The following is a 13,027-nucleotide window of genomic DNA, read 5'->3' on the forward strand; positions in this document are numbered from 1 at the left end:
AGCTCTCTCTGTTAGAAACTGACCTATGCATTCTGTCCGTTAGAAACTCTTTGGGTTATGTTTTTGGATTTTCTGTGCTGTGAAATAGATAAGGCGTTATGTGTATGTCTGATTTTTATTTTTGTTTAATTTCTCTGGAATCCATGTTTTGTTCATATCTTTTAGTTCGATGTTTCGTTTTTATAGAAGGGGTTTAATAAAGTATGACACTAATAATAGTTATTATTTCATACTTTATAGACATGAGACTCAATGTTTGGTGAATAAATATTATGCTGTTGTGCAGCGCTATTCAGCTGAGGCCTTATTTTCAGTTGTCTTTGTTTTACTTTTATGATTTTGTCATTTATGAAATATGACTTTTTTAAGATGAAAGATTTATGATGTTAAGTCTATTTGCATTCGATTTTTCAGTCTATTTGCTTTGTATTTTTCTATCTATTTGCATTGGATTTTTCAGTCTATTTATGTTGGGTTTTTTAGTTTATTGTGCCTAGCTTTTTTGTTGGTTGTTTTGTTTTTTCTTTAGCTATGCATTCTCTCCCATCAGAAACTCTGTCCGTTAGAAACTGAGTTATGCATTCTGTCCGTTAGAAACTCTTTGGTTTTTGTTTTTGGATTTTCTGTGCCATGGAATATTTAATACCTTACGTGTATTTCTGATTTTTTTTTTTAATTTATGTGGAATCCATGTTTTGTGCATAGCTCTTTGGCTGAAGACTGATTTTTTTGTTTGATGTTTTGTTTCCATAGAAGGGGTTAATTAGTATTACACTATAACTTAATAATAGTTTGTTTTTCAAATTTTATAACTTTTTTTAATTATATGTGTATTTCTGATTGTTTTTTTTATTTGTGTGGAATCCATGTTTTGTGCATTGCTCTCGGCTGAAGACTGATCTTTTAGTTTGGTGTTTTGTTTCTATGGAAGGGGTTAGCGGTTATTATAGTATGGCACTATAACTTGATGTTTGGTGAATAAATATTATGCTTTTGTGCATATCTATTCACCTAAGACGTTATTTTCAGTTTTTGTTTTGCTTTTATGATTTTATCATTTATGAATTATAATTTTTTTTAGATGAAAGATTTTTTATTTACGTCTATTTGCACTGGATTATTCAATCTATTTACATTGGATTTTTCAGTCTTTTTATATTGGATTTTTAAATTTTTTGTGCCATGGCTTTTTTGTTGGTTTTTTTTTTTTTTGGCTATGCATTCTGTCCCGTCAGAAGCTCTATTTGGTAGAGACTAAGCCATGCATTCTGTCCGTTAGAAACTCTTTGGTTTCTGTGCAATCATATTATGAGAAACACCCGCAGGAAATCCCATGTTCGACATGAATTCCTCCAAGCGCTTTGCATTTGTCAAGTAGAGGTAACTTATCAAGTTTCTACAAACTTAGATAATTGTAATTTCAATGCTAAAGTAAATTGAACAATTGAAATAGGAAATAACGTGGACTGCAGCTTTCGAACAATGAAGGCAATTACAATGACAAACTATCCCCTGTTAGGAAGTCAAGAGTGCAAGTGCCTTCAGTGCGGAAATCAAAATGTCAAGTCGATTTTTCATAAACAGTTTATTAAACAGATAAATTTGTTTAAGATAAATTTGTTTAAGCATCAAAGATGTAAGTGTTAAATCACAAGACGGAGGGGAGGAGAGAAAGAGCTGAGAGTTAGCCTGGCACCTTAGGTGCACACCTAGTGTGTCTCTGCCAGGGTTGTGGTGCACGCTTCACGGACTGGGTGTGTTCTCCAAATAACACCGGCTGTACTTTCAGCCGGCTTGCATGATTAGTTTTAATGACATATACCGGTGGCCGATGTCACCGTTATAAGTCTACAGCGGTGAAGGCTTCCAACGGCGACAAGCAACACCGGTAAAAGCCTGATTTAGCGGGGAAACATATCATCGCTATAAGTAGGTATAGCGTCGAAGAAATGCACCGGTATAGATAAATACCGGTAGTCTTTGTCGCTGCTATTGAGCTATAACGGTGGTTTTTTGCCAAGCATGTCTTCCGTTCTTGTTGTTTAAGAAGAACTAGCTTGAATTAGAAGTGCTTCGTTTGGCTTTTTTTGTAGACATAATTCAAGCAGTTAAATACAAGATTTCCATACCTTCAAATATGCCTGTTACCGTTCAAATTTGATGTAAGTTCTAGTAATTATATTTTTTCACATTCAGGAGACATGACGCGTTGATATGTTAGTATTGTTTATAAATAAGTCGTCCTGTTTTGGTTTTCTTAACTTGTTTGATCTGTAAAATTGAATATAGTGTGTTGGTCAGTCGCTGCCTTTCTCAGCTTCCAATATTTGACTTAGGAAACCAATTACTTGACCTTAATTCTCATTGTTTTACATTGAAATCATGTGATTGCAACAAAGGCAAGAGAAACAGAAAGCATACTTGGTAAGACAGTGTGCTGGTGATATCTTAGAATGACTGCAGAAAACTGCTGCTGCAGGGAACCTTCTTTATCCGTTTCACAAACCAGCTGAAACCAAATGCATCTAATCAAGCAGTCAACGTGTGCCCCTATCATGCTGCCATCAAAATAAACAAAACAACAAATGATGGGTTGTTGTTTTAAATAGTTATACAGAAGATTGTTGGGGGCTGCGAGGAAGTGTGGAGGGGGGAAAGAGAGACGAGAGAGATATACCTTGTAGAATTGGTCAGCGAGGGAAGCGGCCTTGTTGGCAACGGCGAGCTCCTTCTCGTACGCCATGGGAAAAACGGAGGCCCTGCTCCTGGTCCTGAGCTTCTGCTTTTTTTGAGAGAAGTCAAAATTTAGGGTTCCAGAAGCGATGGACAGACCGGCTTAGGTGATGGTGGCAGCGCCGGCGAAGAAAGACGAAGGGTCGGACAACGAGGCCTTCTTCGCGACTGCGCCGAGACGGTGAAGAGTGACGCGAAGCCCTGACGGACGGGTACCCTTTTTCATCCCCGGAAAATTGTCGGGCCCCTGTGCGTGTGGGTTGGAAAAGTTTTTCGGGGTTCGAGGACTTATCTGGAAAATTTTTCTCTAGAATCAGCTTTTTGCCATAATTTTGTGGCTATTTGAACCACATCAGGTGAATTCATGATGAAACAATGTCCTGGGTCATTTCTCCAACAGATATTTCAGAAACATCAAAATCAATAACGATCCTCTGAACCCTCAATTCTTGTATTCTTGACTATTATCTGGCTTCCACCATTGAAATTGGGGTTGCCGTTGGTTCACTTTCCATAGGAGATGAACCCAATTCCCGATGTCTACCTTTGTAAGAAAAGGCTGGCTGCTTAGGTACAAGCAGAGTTGCAGAGAAACTACTGCTTAGCACAAGGACAATGGAGGACACATGATGCACCTCATCACCTGATATAACTGGCATCGTTTTCCTAATAATGGATCAAGGAAATCCGATCCCTTGCCCTCATTCCATAGCTTTCATGCCTGTATAGTACAACTCACGTATATCAAAATCAATCACCGGATAAAAGTTTGATGCATAAACTATCAATGGTCAGAAAATCATAAAAGCATCTTACTTTTTTGTGTGTATATATATTTATATATATGTATAACTTTTCCAGCCAAATACCTCTATCACATCCTAAATCAAGCTTTTACTACAGGAGAGGGACATACTAGCCGAAAAATCTAGATCATGAATTTCAAATTTTTTAGTAGGTATCTATGCATGTATTTTGCAAGGTAAAAGGGAGTTGCTACCATGTATGATTTCAACTCATTGATACAGGTTTATAAATAGATCCTCAAAGCTTTTTCTCCTGCATTTGTTGGGTCTATATTAGCGAACAGTTTATGTGCTTTTACACTGCATAGTAGACCATTATGCCTATTCGCGACTTAGTAAACAGGGAGAGAGAGGAAAAGGGGTGCACATACTTACATGTCCTAATAGATTCATGGAGTCCTCTACTTCCTGGAAACCTGTCATCTTCTTCCCACTCACAATCTCGAGAATTATGACTCCAAAGCTGAAGACATCAGATTTGGCAGAGTAGCGCCCTTCCAATGCATATTCTGGTGGCATGTACCCACTGCACACATTTTAATCAACGATTTTAGAGTCATACATCAGGCTGGGGGAGTGTTGGGAGACACAGCAGAACCCATCTCATAACATTGAGCAAGAGCACTTACTAGGTTCCTACAACTCTGACAGTATTTGGTTGAGTTTGATCACCACCAAGCATATACACGTTTACACGTGGACAGTAGATCGGAAATGTTTCCTGCAGCTTGTGAAAATTGGGAACTTGCTTTGATAAGATTGAACTATATAATATAGATGGACAAGCATAATTGAGTTCACGTCAATCGGCCGAACGGTGGTTTCGTGAAGAACAGTATTCATATTTCTTGATGTTCTTGCCGTGGAACTAATTGTGGAAATGCAATCTCTTGCGAAAAGCCCCTAAAGCTTAATATTAATCCATGTTACAGATAAAACTTCAATAAGCGCAAAAGCGCTTTTCTAATTCATTTGCATCTATGTATTTTGCGTTCCTGATATTTGTTCTTCGGCATTCCATGATGGAAAGCCCATCTTTGCGGCAAAACTGCAGTTCAATCAAATTTGACTGTTCCAGTTAACAATTTTAGAGAGTATAATCTCAAGATTGGATGTTTCCCTGATTAAGGAAAAAAACTGAGGTTTAAGTGCTGAAGCTTTGCTGTCAACTTCACTTCGTTCATGAATTCCTCGAGCCCCTGCGCTGATTCCACTGTCATATCATTAGTTTGCGACATTAGGTATTACTTGAAATAAATCATTGCTGAGAGAGAGAGAGAGATAGAGAATTATGGAGCTGCAAAAGTAACAGAACCCCTGTCCAAGCTTGTTTGATTCTGAGAATTTGTTGGTTGCTACCATGAGCTGCCAACTCAGTGAATATATCAGCCGATTTACGGATTCAACTAAATTAATTGTGAAGCATTAAATAAAATCGAAGAATTTCATTTTGCAAAAAAAAAAAAATGAAATACACTGCTTATAATTTTCTTGTTTGATGCATTAGAAATATAGATTTGGAAATAAGTTTTTAAAAACTTATTTAATGAATTGAAGAAATCTAAACAAAATCCAGATTTACAAAACCCCCTTCGTGTTTGCTGGACTTGGGTTTATGTTCCAAAAAATAAATTTCTCAATCTTAAAGAGGGAGCATCATAAGTAGGCAAATGAAGACAAACGAAACTGGCATATGCAGAAAAGAAATCACAATCTTATGATATAATTTTTTTTTTTGGAAATTTTTTGCATTTTTCTCACTACGAAACAAGTTCTTGGCCGCTGAAGTAAACTATCATGACAGATAGGGAAGGAGGTTCAAATCAATGGAGCCAACATATTCTCATCAAATATTCCCTCCCTAAGGTTGCTATCAAAAAATAAAAATATATATAAATATATTTATATAAACCATTGCTAGGATGCTTAAATAGATCATATATCAGATCTACCCATTTTACCAGATTCGATTTATCGGATGTTCATGTGTTTTAGTTGTTTTTTTTTTTAATGAATAAAAAAAACTATCCTGTTTTTGAATCTGAAATTTAAAATTCGACTATGATCTAAATCCGACTTTTAAGTTTACAAATGAATTTTTGAATTATGGACTTTTATAAAATGTATGGATGTTAAATATAAGAAAATTTAACTTGGTATATTGATGGTTGTTTAAAACCAAATTTGGATTTGCCTGTACATCATTCTCAAAAATCTACGTTTGGGTTAATTTTTTAATCAGATGTTAACTTTTTTATATTAGCCGATTTAGGGATTCAGCTAAATTAATTGTCAAGCATTAAATAAAATAAATAATTTCATTTTGCAATAAAAAAAAGAAATACACTGCTTATAATTTTCTTTTTCTTTTAGAGGCCGTTTGATGCATTAGAAATATAGAGTTGGAAATAAGTTTTTAAAAACTTATTTAAGGAATTAAAGAAATCTAAACAAAATCTAGATTTCCAAGACCCCCTTTGTGTTTGTTGGACTTGAGTTTATGTTTCAGGAAATAAATTTCTTAGTTTGATAGGAATAAAAGATGAAAAAGAGAATCGTTGGATTAATTAATACTTTGAGAGCTCAACGGTTAAAAAATTTAGATTTTATTTCCAATGCTACATGAAATATCCTTCCCATCAAATGGGCCCTTAAAGATAGTGTTTCCCACTTACGATGCCAAGGAGGACAACGATCTTGTTATCCTTTCATGCGGTCTTCTTCACTCTAAGGCAATAACCCAGTTGGTCTTGGAATGGTCCGCGCTGAACCAACTCTTGGCTTCAAATAGCGCAGCCTGTTCAATGTATCTGCAGCCTCACCTAGCCCAATCAGCTTGCAGTTGCACCCGCTTATGCATCCTCATGTAGGTTACAAATGTGCGTTGTTAGGGCTGTGCATCAAGCCGGCCTGGCCAATCCAAATGAAGTTGGTTTTGATTCAATTTGCCTCATGCTCCTGCCACCTGGGCCCGACTTGATTTTAATAAAAGATCATAAAATACAAAAATTTGATATGTAAGTTATTTTTAACTAAAACTATAATAAAATACTTATATATAAATTAGGTGGTCAGTTTTTGTTTTAATAATTGATGTGTCAATTTTCTTGTGCTACAAACAAAGGCACACACTAACAGTAAAGTTGAAGTGTCATAGGAACAACATTCGAGACACCACTTAAGAGATTAGGTCGGAGCATGAGCTCTCATCTATGTATGATGAAATAATTATCTTGTAAAATAAATAATAACACAAACAAATAAATGCCGGAGACATGGTTAGGTTTCTATATATATGACATACATAGATATACGTTCTGGTCACATTCCAAGCTTCACTTTCACAAGAAGGATAATAAAGCCTAACTTGCCCACTATTTTGTGCAACTACATAACAAAACTATTCGATGTGATGTGAATAAACCAAAGTTTTCTTATAATAACTCTAATTATTTCACATAAATGTAGCAAAATTATGATAAATTGACAAATTTAACGGTCACCAATACAAGTAAAACCATGGCAGTGCAGATCTTACGAAGAGGGTGCGAACATTTTACTTTACTCATGTAGCGACGTTATGGATTGAATACGATATACTATTAACCATATATGTTTTTTCTTCGTTTTGCATCGACGGGTTTCACTGCCCACCGGTGAACCGGAGGGCGTGGCGTGCGCGTAGGGGTCTCGCCAGATGTAGAGGGTTTAAAGTGGATTTGCGATGGGGCCAGCTCCTTCCGTATTAGGTAGCCGGAAAGCATCCCAAAGAGCGTGCGCCATCTCTCCTTCCCGTTTTCTTCTTGATTTATGGCGGTTTCTTCTTTCTTGATTTATGGCGGTTTCTCGTTCTTCATATTATGGCGCCTAAAAGGGAAAAGCCGTCTGCGTCGTCGATTACAGAAAGAAATGTCACCCACGAAGCAGGGCAATGCTTCTACGTCCGGCGATGAGAAGATGGTGTGGCGGCATTTCATCGGTGTGGGCGGAAAAGGACCGTCCGCTATCTCGGTTCTCACTCATGGCAGGCAAGATACACTCACTCCCTGCTATTGTTTGCTGGGCTTGATACATCTCTATCTCTCTCACTTTTGAGGGCGTCCGTTCGCGTCCTCCTTTGGCCGGCAGCCATCGCCGGTGTGTGATGATTGTTCGAAGCCCTCTCCACCCTTCAATTGTCTTTGTTTGTTGTTTCCTATTGGGGTTTCTCTATAGTCCGTGGGGTTTATCATTTCAGGCTGGGGTCCTTCATTTAGGCACTGGGCTGGGGTTTTCTTTGAGGTTTTGGTTGGGTTCTTCCGTTGAGGTTGTTGCTGGTTTTTAACATTTGGTTCGCCATTGGGTCGGATGCTTTGGTCACCACTTGGGTCGCCGCTTTCGCTTTTGGTTAGTCCACCGCTTGGGTCCCTGCTGGTTCGGTTGTGGGTCACCGCTTAGGTCGTTGCTGTCGTTCTTACTGGGTCTACCGCCTTCCGTCGTCCCTTAGGTTGCTGTTGGGTCTGCCACTTGTGTCACTCTTGACATCTGTCGCTTGGGCATGCCGTTTTGTTGATCTTGCTGCTGAGTCGCGACAACCGCTTCAGATTGCTGCTAGATCGCCATTATCGTCTTTGGGTTTGTTGCTGGGCCGTCACTGTCGAGATGACTGCTGGGTGCTATGATTATTGTTGTGCATTCATCGCATCTAGCGTGCGGCTATTCAAATTCCAACCAGCCCGTCCACAGAGATTGGGTGTTTTGTCAGGTGTTGCGGTTGGGTCTCTTCTGGTAATGATTTGGCTGCTGGGTTCTTCCTGTTTCCTTCTTGAATGACAATGCCTTTTATCTATGTGTTTGCAATATCAGCTTTGAACATTAAATTTCTCATGGATGGGGAAGGTGGGCATTCAAGCTGTTGGGCATTCTGCAACATGCCTGATACTCACGATTTACTGCCTCATTTCTGTTTGGTTTGTTGGTGGTCTCACTGCATAATAGTGCCAACCAGGTCAGCGTGTTTTTATCCTAAAGTGCTACGTTCTATCTTCTGCATGTAGTTTCTTTTCTATACGATTATATGCTATATTTCTATTTGTTGTTTGAATCTAGTCTGGGCATATTGCTTTTTCGTTTAGAATACTTGATGCATTTGACTTCAGCTTATAGTCACAATGTAATATGTTGCTTCCTGTGTTACTCTGGGCATAGATGTAGGTGTCTCTTACTGTTGGACACGTACATCTCATGTTTAGTAAGTCTTGAATAAAGTGGATATTTGGGTGGAGAAGTTATGCAGAAAATTAGTAAAACTTGTTTCATAAAGGTGAAAAGAAGCTGATGAAATTTGCATGGTGTTCAAACTACATGCTGTAAAACATATTTGGAAATTGAGTCACAAAAGGGAGGTTAAGCCATTTTGTGAAACTAAGTTGCTAAAGCCGATGGAATACTATTTTATCTTGGAATATCCCTGACGGTTCAAATAAAACCATGAAGGGATTGCCCTCAAACACCTGCAGTGGTTGCACTGACACTCTGACAGTACATCTTGCATGTGCAGTTTGTGTTTTTCTCTGTAAGCTAATGGATACAAATTGGTTGATTCATATCCTTCAAGGCTTTTAGACTCATTCTTAGAAATCTTTAATGTATATTCAACTTCTGTTCAGAATTGTGCATTTTTTATTCTTATTGACACCCATTGCATTAATATATTGGAGGAATGGTATGTTGTCATTGTTGTTTATACTTTATGGCACTGACTTTATCATGAGATATTGTCAACATGGACGAAACAAGTGTTCGCTTATCATTTATCAGCTAAAATTAATGCTTATGATACTGGTTATCTTTCCTGAGTAAAAGGAATAATCATATATTCATTTCTTATATTGTCAATTTTGTTCATAATCACTCATGACCTAAGGTTTTCAAGACTTGGGTTCCCAATTTCTTGGTAGTTTGGTTTTTCTGAAGGCTATATGCATGCTCTCTCTGTAGCTGCTTGGTATCTCTAATCTTAGAACTTGATTTTAGATATTTAGTTATAGAATTTAATTTGTCGTTGCATGAGGAAGACTGTGTGAAGCATGGCCTCTTTTATGGTTTTCTGAATTTTTGATATTTAGTTATAGAATTTAATTTGTCGTTGCATTAGGAAGACTGTGTGAAGCCTGGCCTCCTTTAGGCCACGTTTGATGGCCTGGATTTTTTTGGGGGGGAATTTTTTCAAGGGTAAATTCTCCACGGTAAACTGACAGAAAGGAAAATTTCCCTTTTTCTTGTTTCAGGCCATGTTTGATGTGCAATTTGACTTCAAATTCTTTTGATTTTCTTTGACTTTTCTCAATTTCTTGTTAGATCCTTAAAGTTATTGTATTTGATTTGTTATATTTCCTAACTGCTTGTTAAATTATCAAGTTTTTAAGTGCACTTTTCAACATTGAATTTTCTAGATCACACTGGATTGCATGAACTTTTAAAACAATTTTAAGCATGGTCTAAAGTAGAGGTTCACATTTTAAAAGTCAAAATCCTACTTTTGAGATTGTATAAGATTAGACCTCTAATCTAGACCTTTGGTCTGAATCCCGCATGCAGCATCTTAGACCAGATCAGCGTTGACCTTATATCCAAAATCTTGAGTCCAACATCCCAGACCGGATCAGGTGAGACCTCTGATCTTGACCATTTTTTCGAAATCCCAAATCCAACATCCCAAACCGGATTGGATGAGACCTCTAATCCGTATCATATATATATTGAAAATCTTGAATCCAACATCCCAGACCAGATCAGGTGAGACCTCTGATCTTGACCATTGGTCGAAATCCCAAATGCGACATCCCAAACCGGATTGGATGAGACCTCTAATCCGTATCATATATATAAGTTTAAAATCCAACGTCCTAGACCATTTAAAATCAGACTTCTATTTTAAATCTTAGGATGGAACCCCAAATTCCATTTGATAAGGTGAAATCTATGTTCTAGCTGGTTGCTCAAAATCTTGAGTCCAACATCCCAGACCAGATCAGGTGAGACCTCTGATCTTGACCATTTTTTCGAAATCCCAAATCCAACATCCCAAACCGGATTGGATGAGACCTCTAATCAGTATCATATATATATCCAAAATCTTGAGTCCAACATCCCAGACCCGATCAGGTGAGACCTCTGATCTTGACCATTTTTTCGAAATCCCAAATCCAACATCCCAAACCGGATTGGATGAGACCTCTAATCCGTATAATATATATATCCAAAATCTTGATCCAACATCCCAGACCGGATCAGGTGAGACCTCTGATCTTGACCATTTTTTCGAAATCCCAAATCCAACATCCCAGACCGGATTGGATGAGACCTCTAATCCGTATCATATATATATCCAAAATCTTGAGTCCAACATGTCAGACCGGATCAGGTGAGACCTTTGATCTTGACCATTGGTCGAAATCCAAAATGCAACATCCCAAATCGGATTGGATGAGACCTCTAATCCGTATCATATATATAAGTTTAAAATCCAACGTCCTAGACCATTTAAAATCAGACTTCTATTTTAAATCTTAGGATGGAATCCCAAATTCCATTTGATAAGGTGAGATCTATGTTCTAGCTGATGGTTCAAATCTTGAGTCCAACATCCCAAACCGGATCAGGTGAGACCTCTGATCTTGACCATTTTTTCGAAATCCCAAATCTAACATCCCAAACAGGATTGGATGAGACCTCTAATCCGTGTCATATATATATCCAAAATCTTGAGTCCAACATCCCAGACCGGATCAGGTGAGACCTCTGATCTTGACCATTTTTTCGAAATCCCAAATCCAACATCCCAAACCGGATTGGATGAGACCTCTAATCCGTATCATATATATATTGAAAATCTTAAATCCAACATCCCAGACCAGATCAGGTGAGACCTCTGATCTTAACCATTGGTCGAAATCCCAAATGCAACATCCCAAACCGGATTGGATGAGACTCTAATCCGTATCATATATATAGTTTAAAATCCAACGTCCTAGACCATTTAAAATCAGACTTCTATTTTAAATCTTAGGATGGAATCCCAAATTCCATTTGGCAAGCCGGACTAGATCGGACCTCTCATCTATCTCTTATATCAAAATTTCAAATCCCGTCTCATATATTTGATCACATGAAACATATTTGATCACATGAAACAGATGGGTGGCTTTTTGATTTCCTGTAAATTCTTTTCACATCCCTTAGGAGTTTTTGAAATCACTTGAAGAATATTACTTTGTCTATATAGATCTTCGAATCTTCTCAATTCCTTGTATTTGATTTAAAATATTAACTAATGCTTGTCAAATTCTCAAGTTTTTCAATGCACTTTTCCATTTTGATGTTTGTTGGTTATAGTGGATTGAATGAATTTTTAAAATGATTTTAGCGTGGTGTAAAGTAGAGGTTCGAGTTTTAAAGTTCAAAATCCAATCCAGCATTTGAGACTGTAGAAAACTAGACCTCCAATCAGAAGCTTTGGTCTAAATCCTGCATGCAACATCCTAGACCGGATCGGTGCTGACCTCTGATCAAACATTACTCTGAATCCCTATTCAACACCTCATACCAGATGAGATTAGACCTCTGATCTATTTCTTAGATGCAAACCCTAAATCAAACGTCATAGAACTGATACAAATGGTTTATGAATCTTTGAAATCACTTCCTGTTTTATAAATCTTGAAACCACTCTATGTTTTCCAAAATTTTGTAAATTGACTTCAAATTCTTATTATTGATTTTCTTGGAATTTTCTCAATTTCACTAGAGATCTTCAATTTTTTGGATTTGATTTCGCACTTCTCTTAAATCATTGCAAAATTCTCAAGTTTGTAAATGCACCTTTCACTTTTAGGTTTCTAAATTCCATTGGATTGTATGTATACTCAAAGCGATTTTAAACATGGTCTAGACTTGGGGGTTAATATTTTAAAATTCACATCCACATTCAAAATATAAATTCGACATCCTAGACCGGATAAGGTGAGATCTATGTTCTAGCTGGTAGTTCAAAATCTTGAGTCCAACATCCCAGACCGGATCAGGTGAGACCTCTGATCTTGACCATTTTTTCGAAATCTCAAATCCAACATCCCAAACCGGATTGGATGAGACCTCTAATCCGTATCATATATATATCCAAAATCTTGAGTCCAACATCCCAGACCGGATTAGGTGAGACCTCTGATCTTGACCAATTTTTCGAAATCCCAAATCCAACATCCCAAACCGGATTGGATGAGACCTCTAATCCGTATCATATATATTGAAAATCTTGAATCCAACATCCCAGACCAGATCAGGTGAGACCTCTGATCTTGACCATTGGTCGAAATCCCAAATGCAACATCCCAAACCGGACTGGATGAGGCCTCTAATCCGTATCATATATATAAGTTTAAAATCCAACGTCCTAGACCGTTTAAAATCAGACTTCTAATTTTAATTCTTAGGATGGAATCCCAAAT

At 37.5% G+C, this 13,027-nt stretch overlaps 1 protein-coding gene and 1 long non-coding RNA gene across 18 annotated transcripts in view; both read left to right on the plus strand.

The window, feature by feature from the left end:
* Nucleotides 1-13,027, plus strand: part of LOC116251735 (uncharacterized) — a 66,417-nt gene that overhangs the window by 2,799 nt on the left and 50,591 nt on the right. The window lies entirely within an intron of this gene.
* The window catches only part of LOC116251709 (uncharacterized), a 27,634-nt gene continuing 21,773 nt past the window's right edge, over nucleotides 7,167-13,027 (plus strand). For 8 of the 17 annotated variants that reach the window (XR_007572281.1, XR_007572282.1, XR_007572283.1 and 5 more), the window contains exons 1-3: nucleotides 7,167-7,567; nucleotides 8,123-8,283; nucleotides 8,385-8,526. Coding sequence is in view for 4 of the 17 variants with exons in the window: in XM_050075598.1 (XP_049931555.1) it covers nucleotides 7,350-7,567; nucleotides 8,123-8,283; nucleotides 8,385-8,526 (521 nt within the window). In the remaining 13 variants the exon portion in view is untranslated. Of the gene's footprint in view, nucleotides 8,307-8,384; nucleotides 8,531-13,027 lie in introns of all 17 variants that reach the window. The other 9 variants (XR_007572287.1, XR_007572291.1, XR_007572284.1 and 6 more) reach the window with 3 other exon arrangements.

The sequence above is a fragment of the Nymphaea colorata genome, chromosome 1 (genome assembly GCF_008831285.2).
Source record: "Nymphaea colorata isolate Beijing-Zhang1983 chromosome 1, ASM883128v2, whole genome shotgun sequence".
NCBI classification, from domain to species: domain Eukaryota; kingdom Viridiplantae; phylum Streptophyta; class Magnoliopsida; order Nymphaeales; family Nymphaeaceae; genus Nymphaea; species Nymphaea colorata.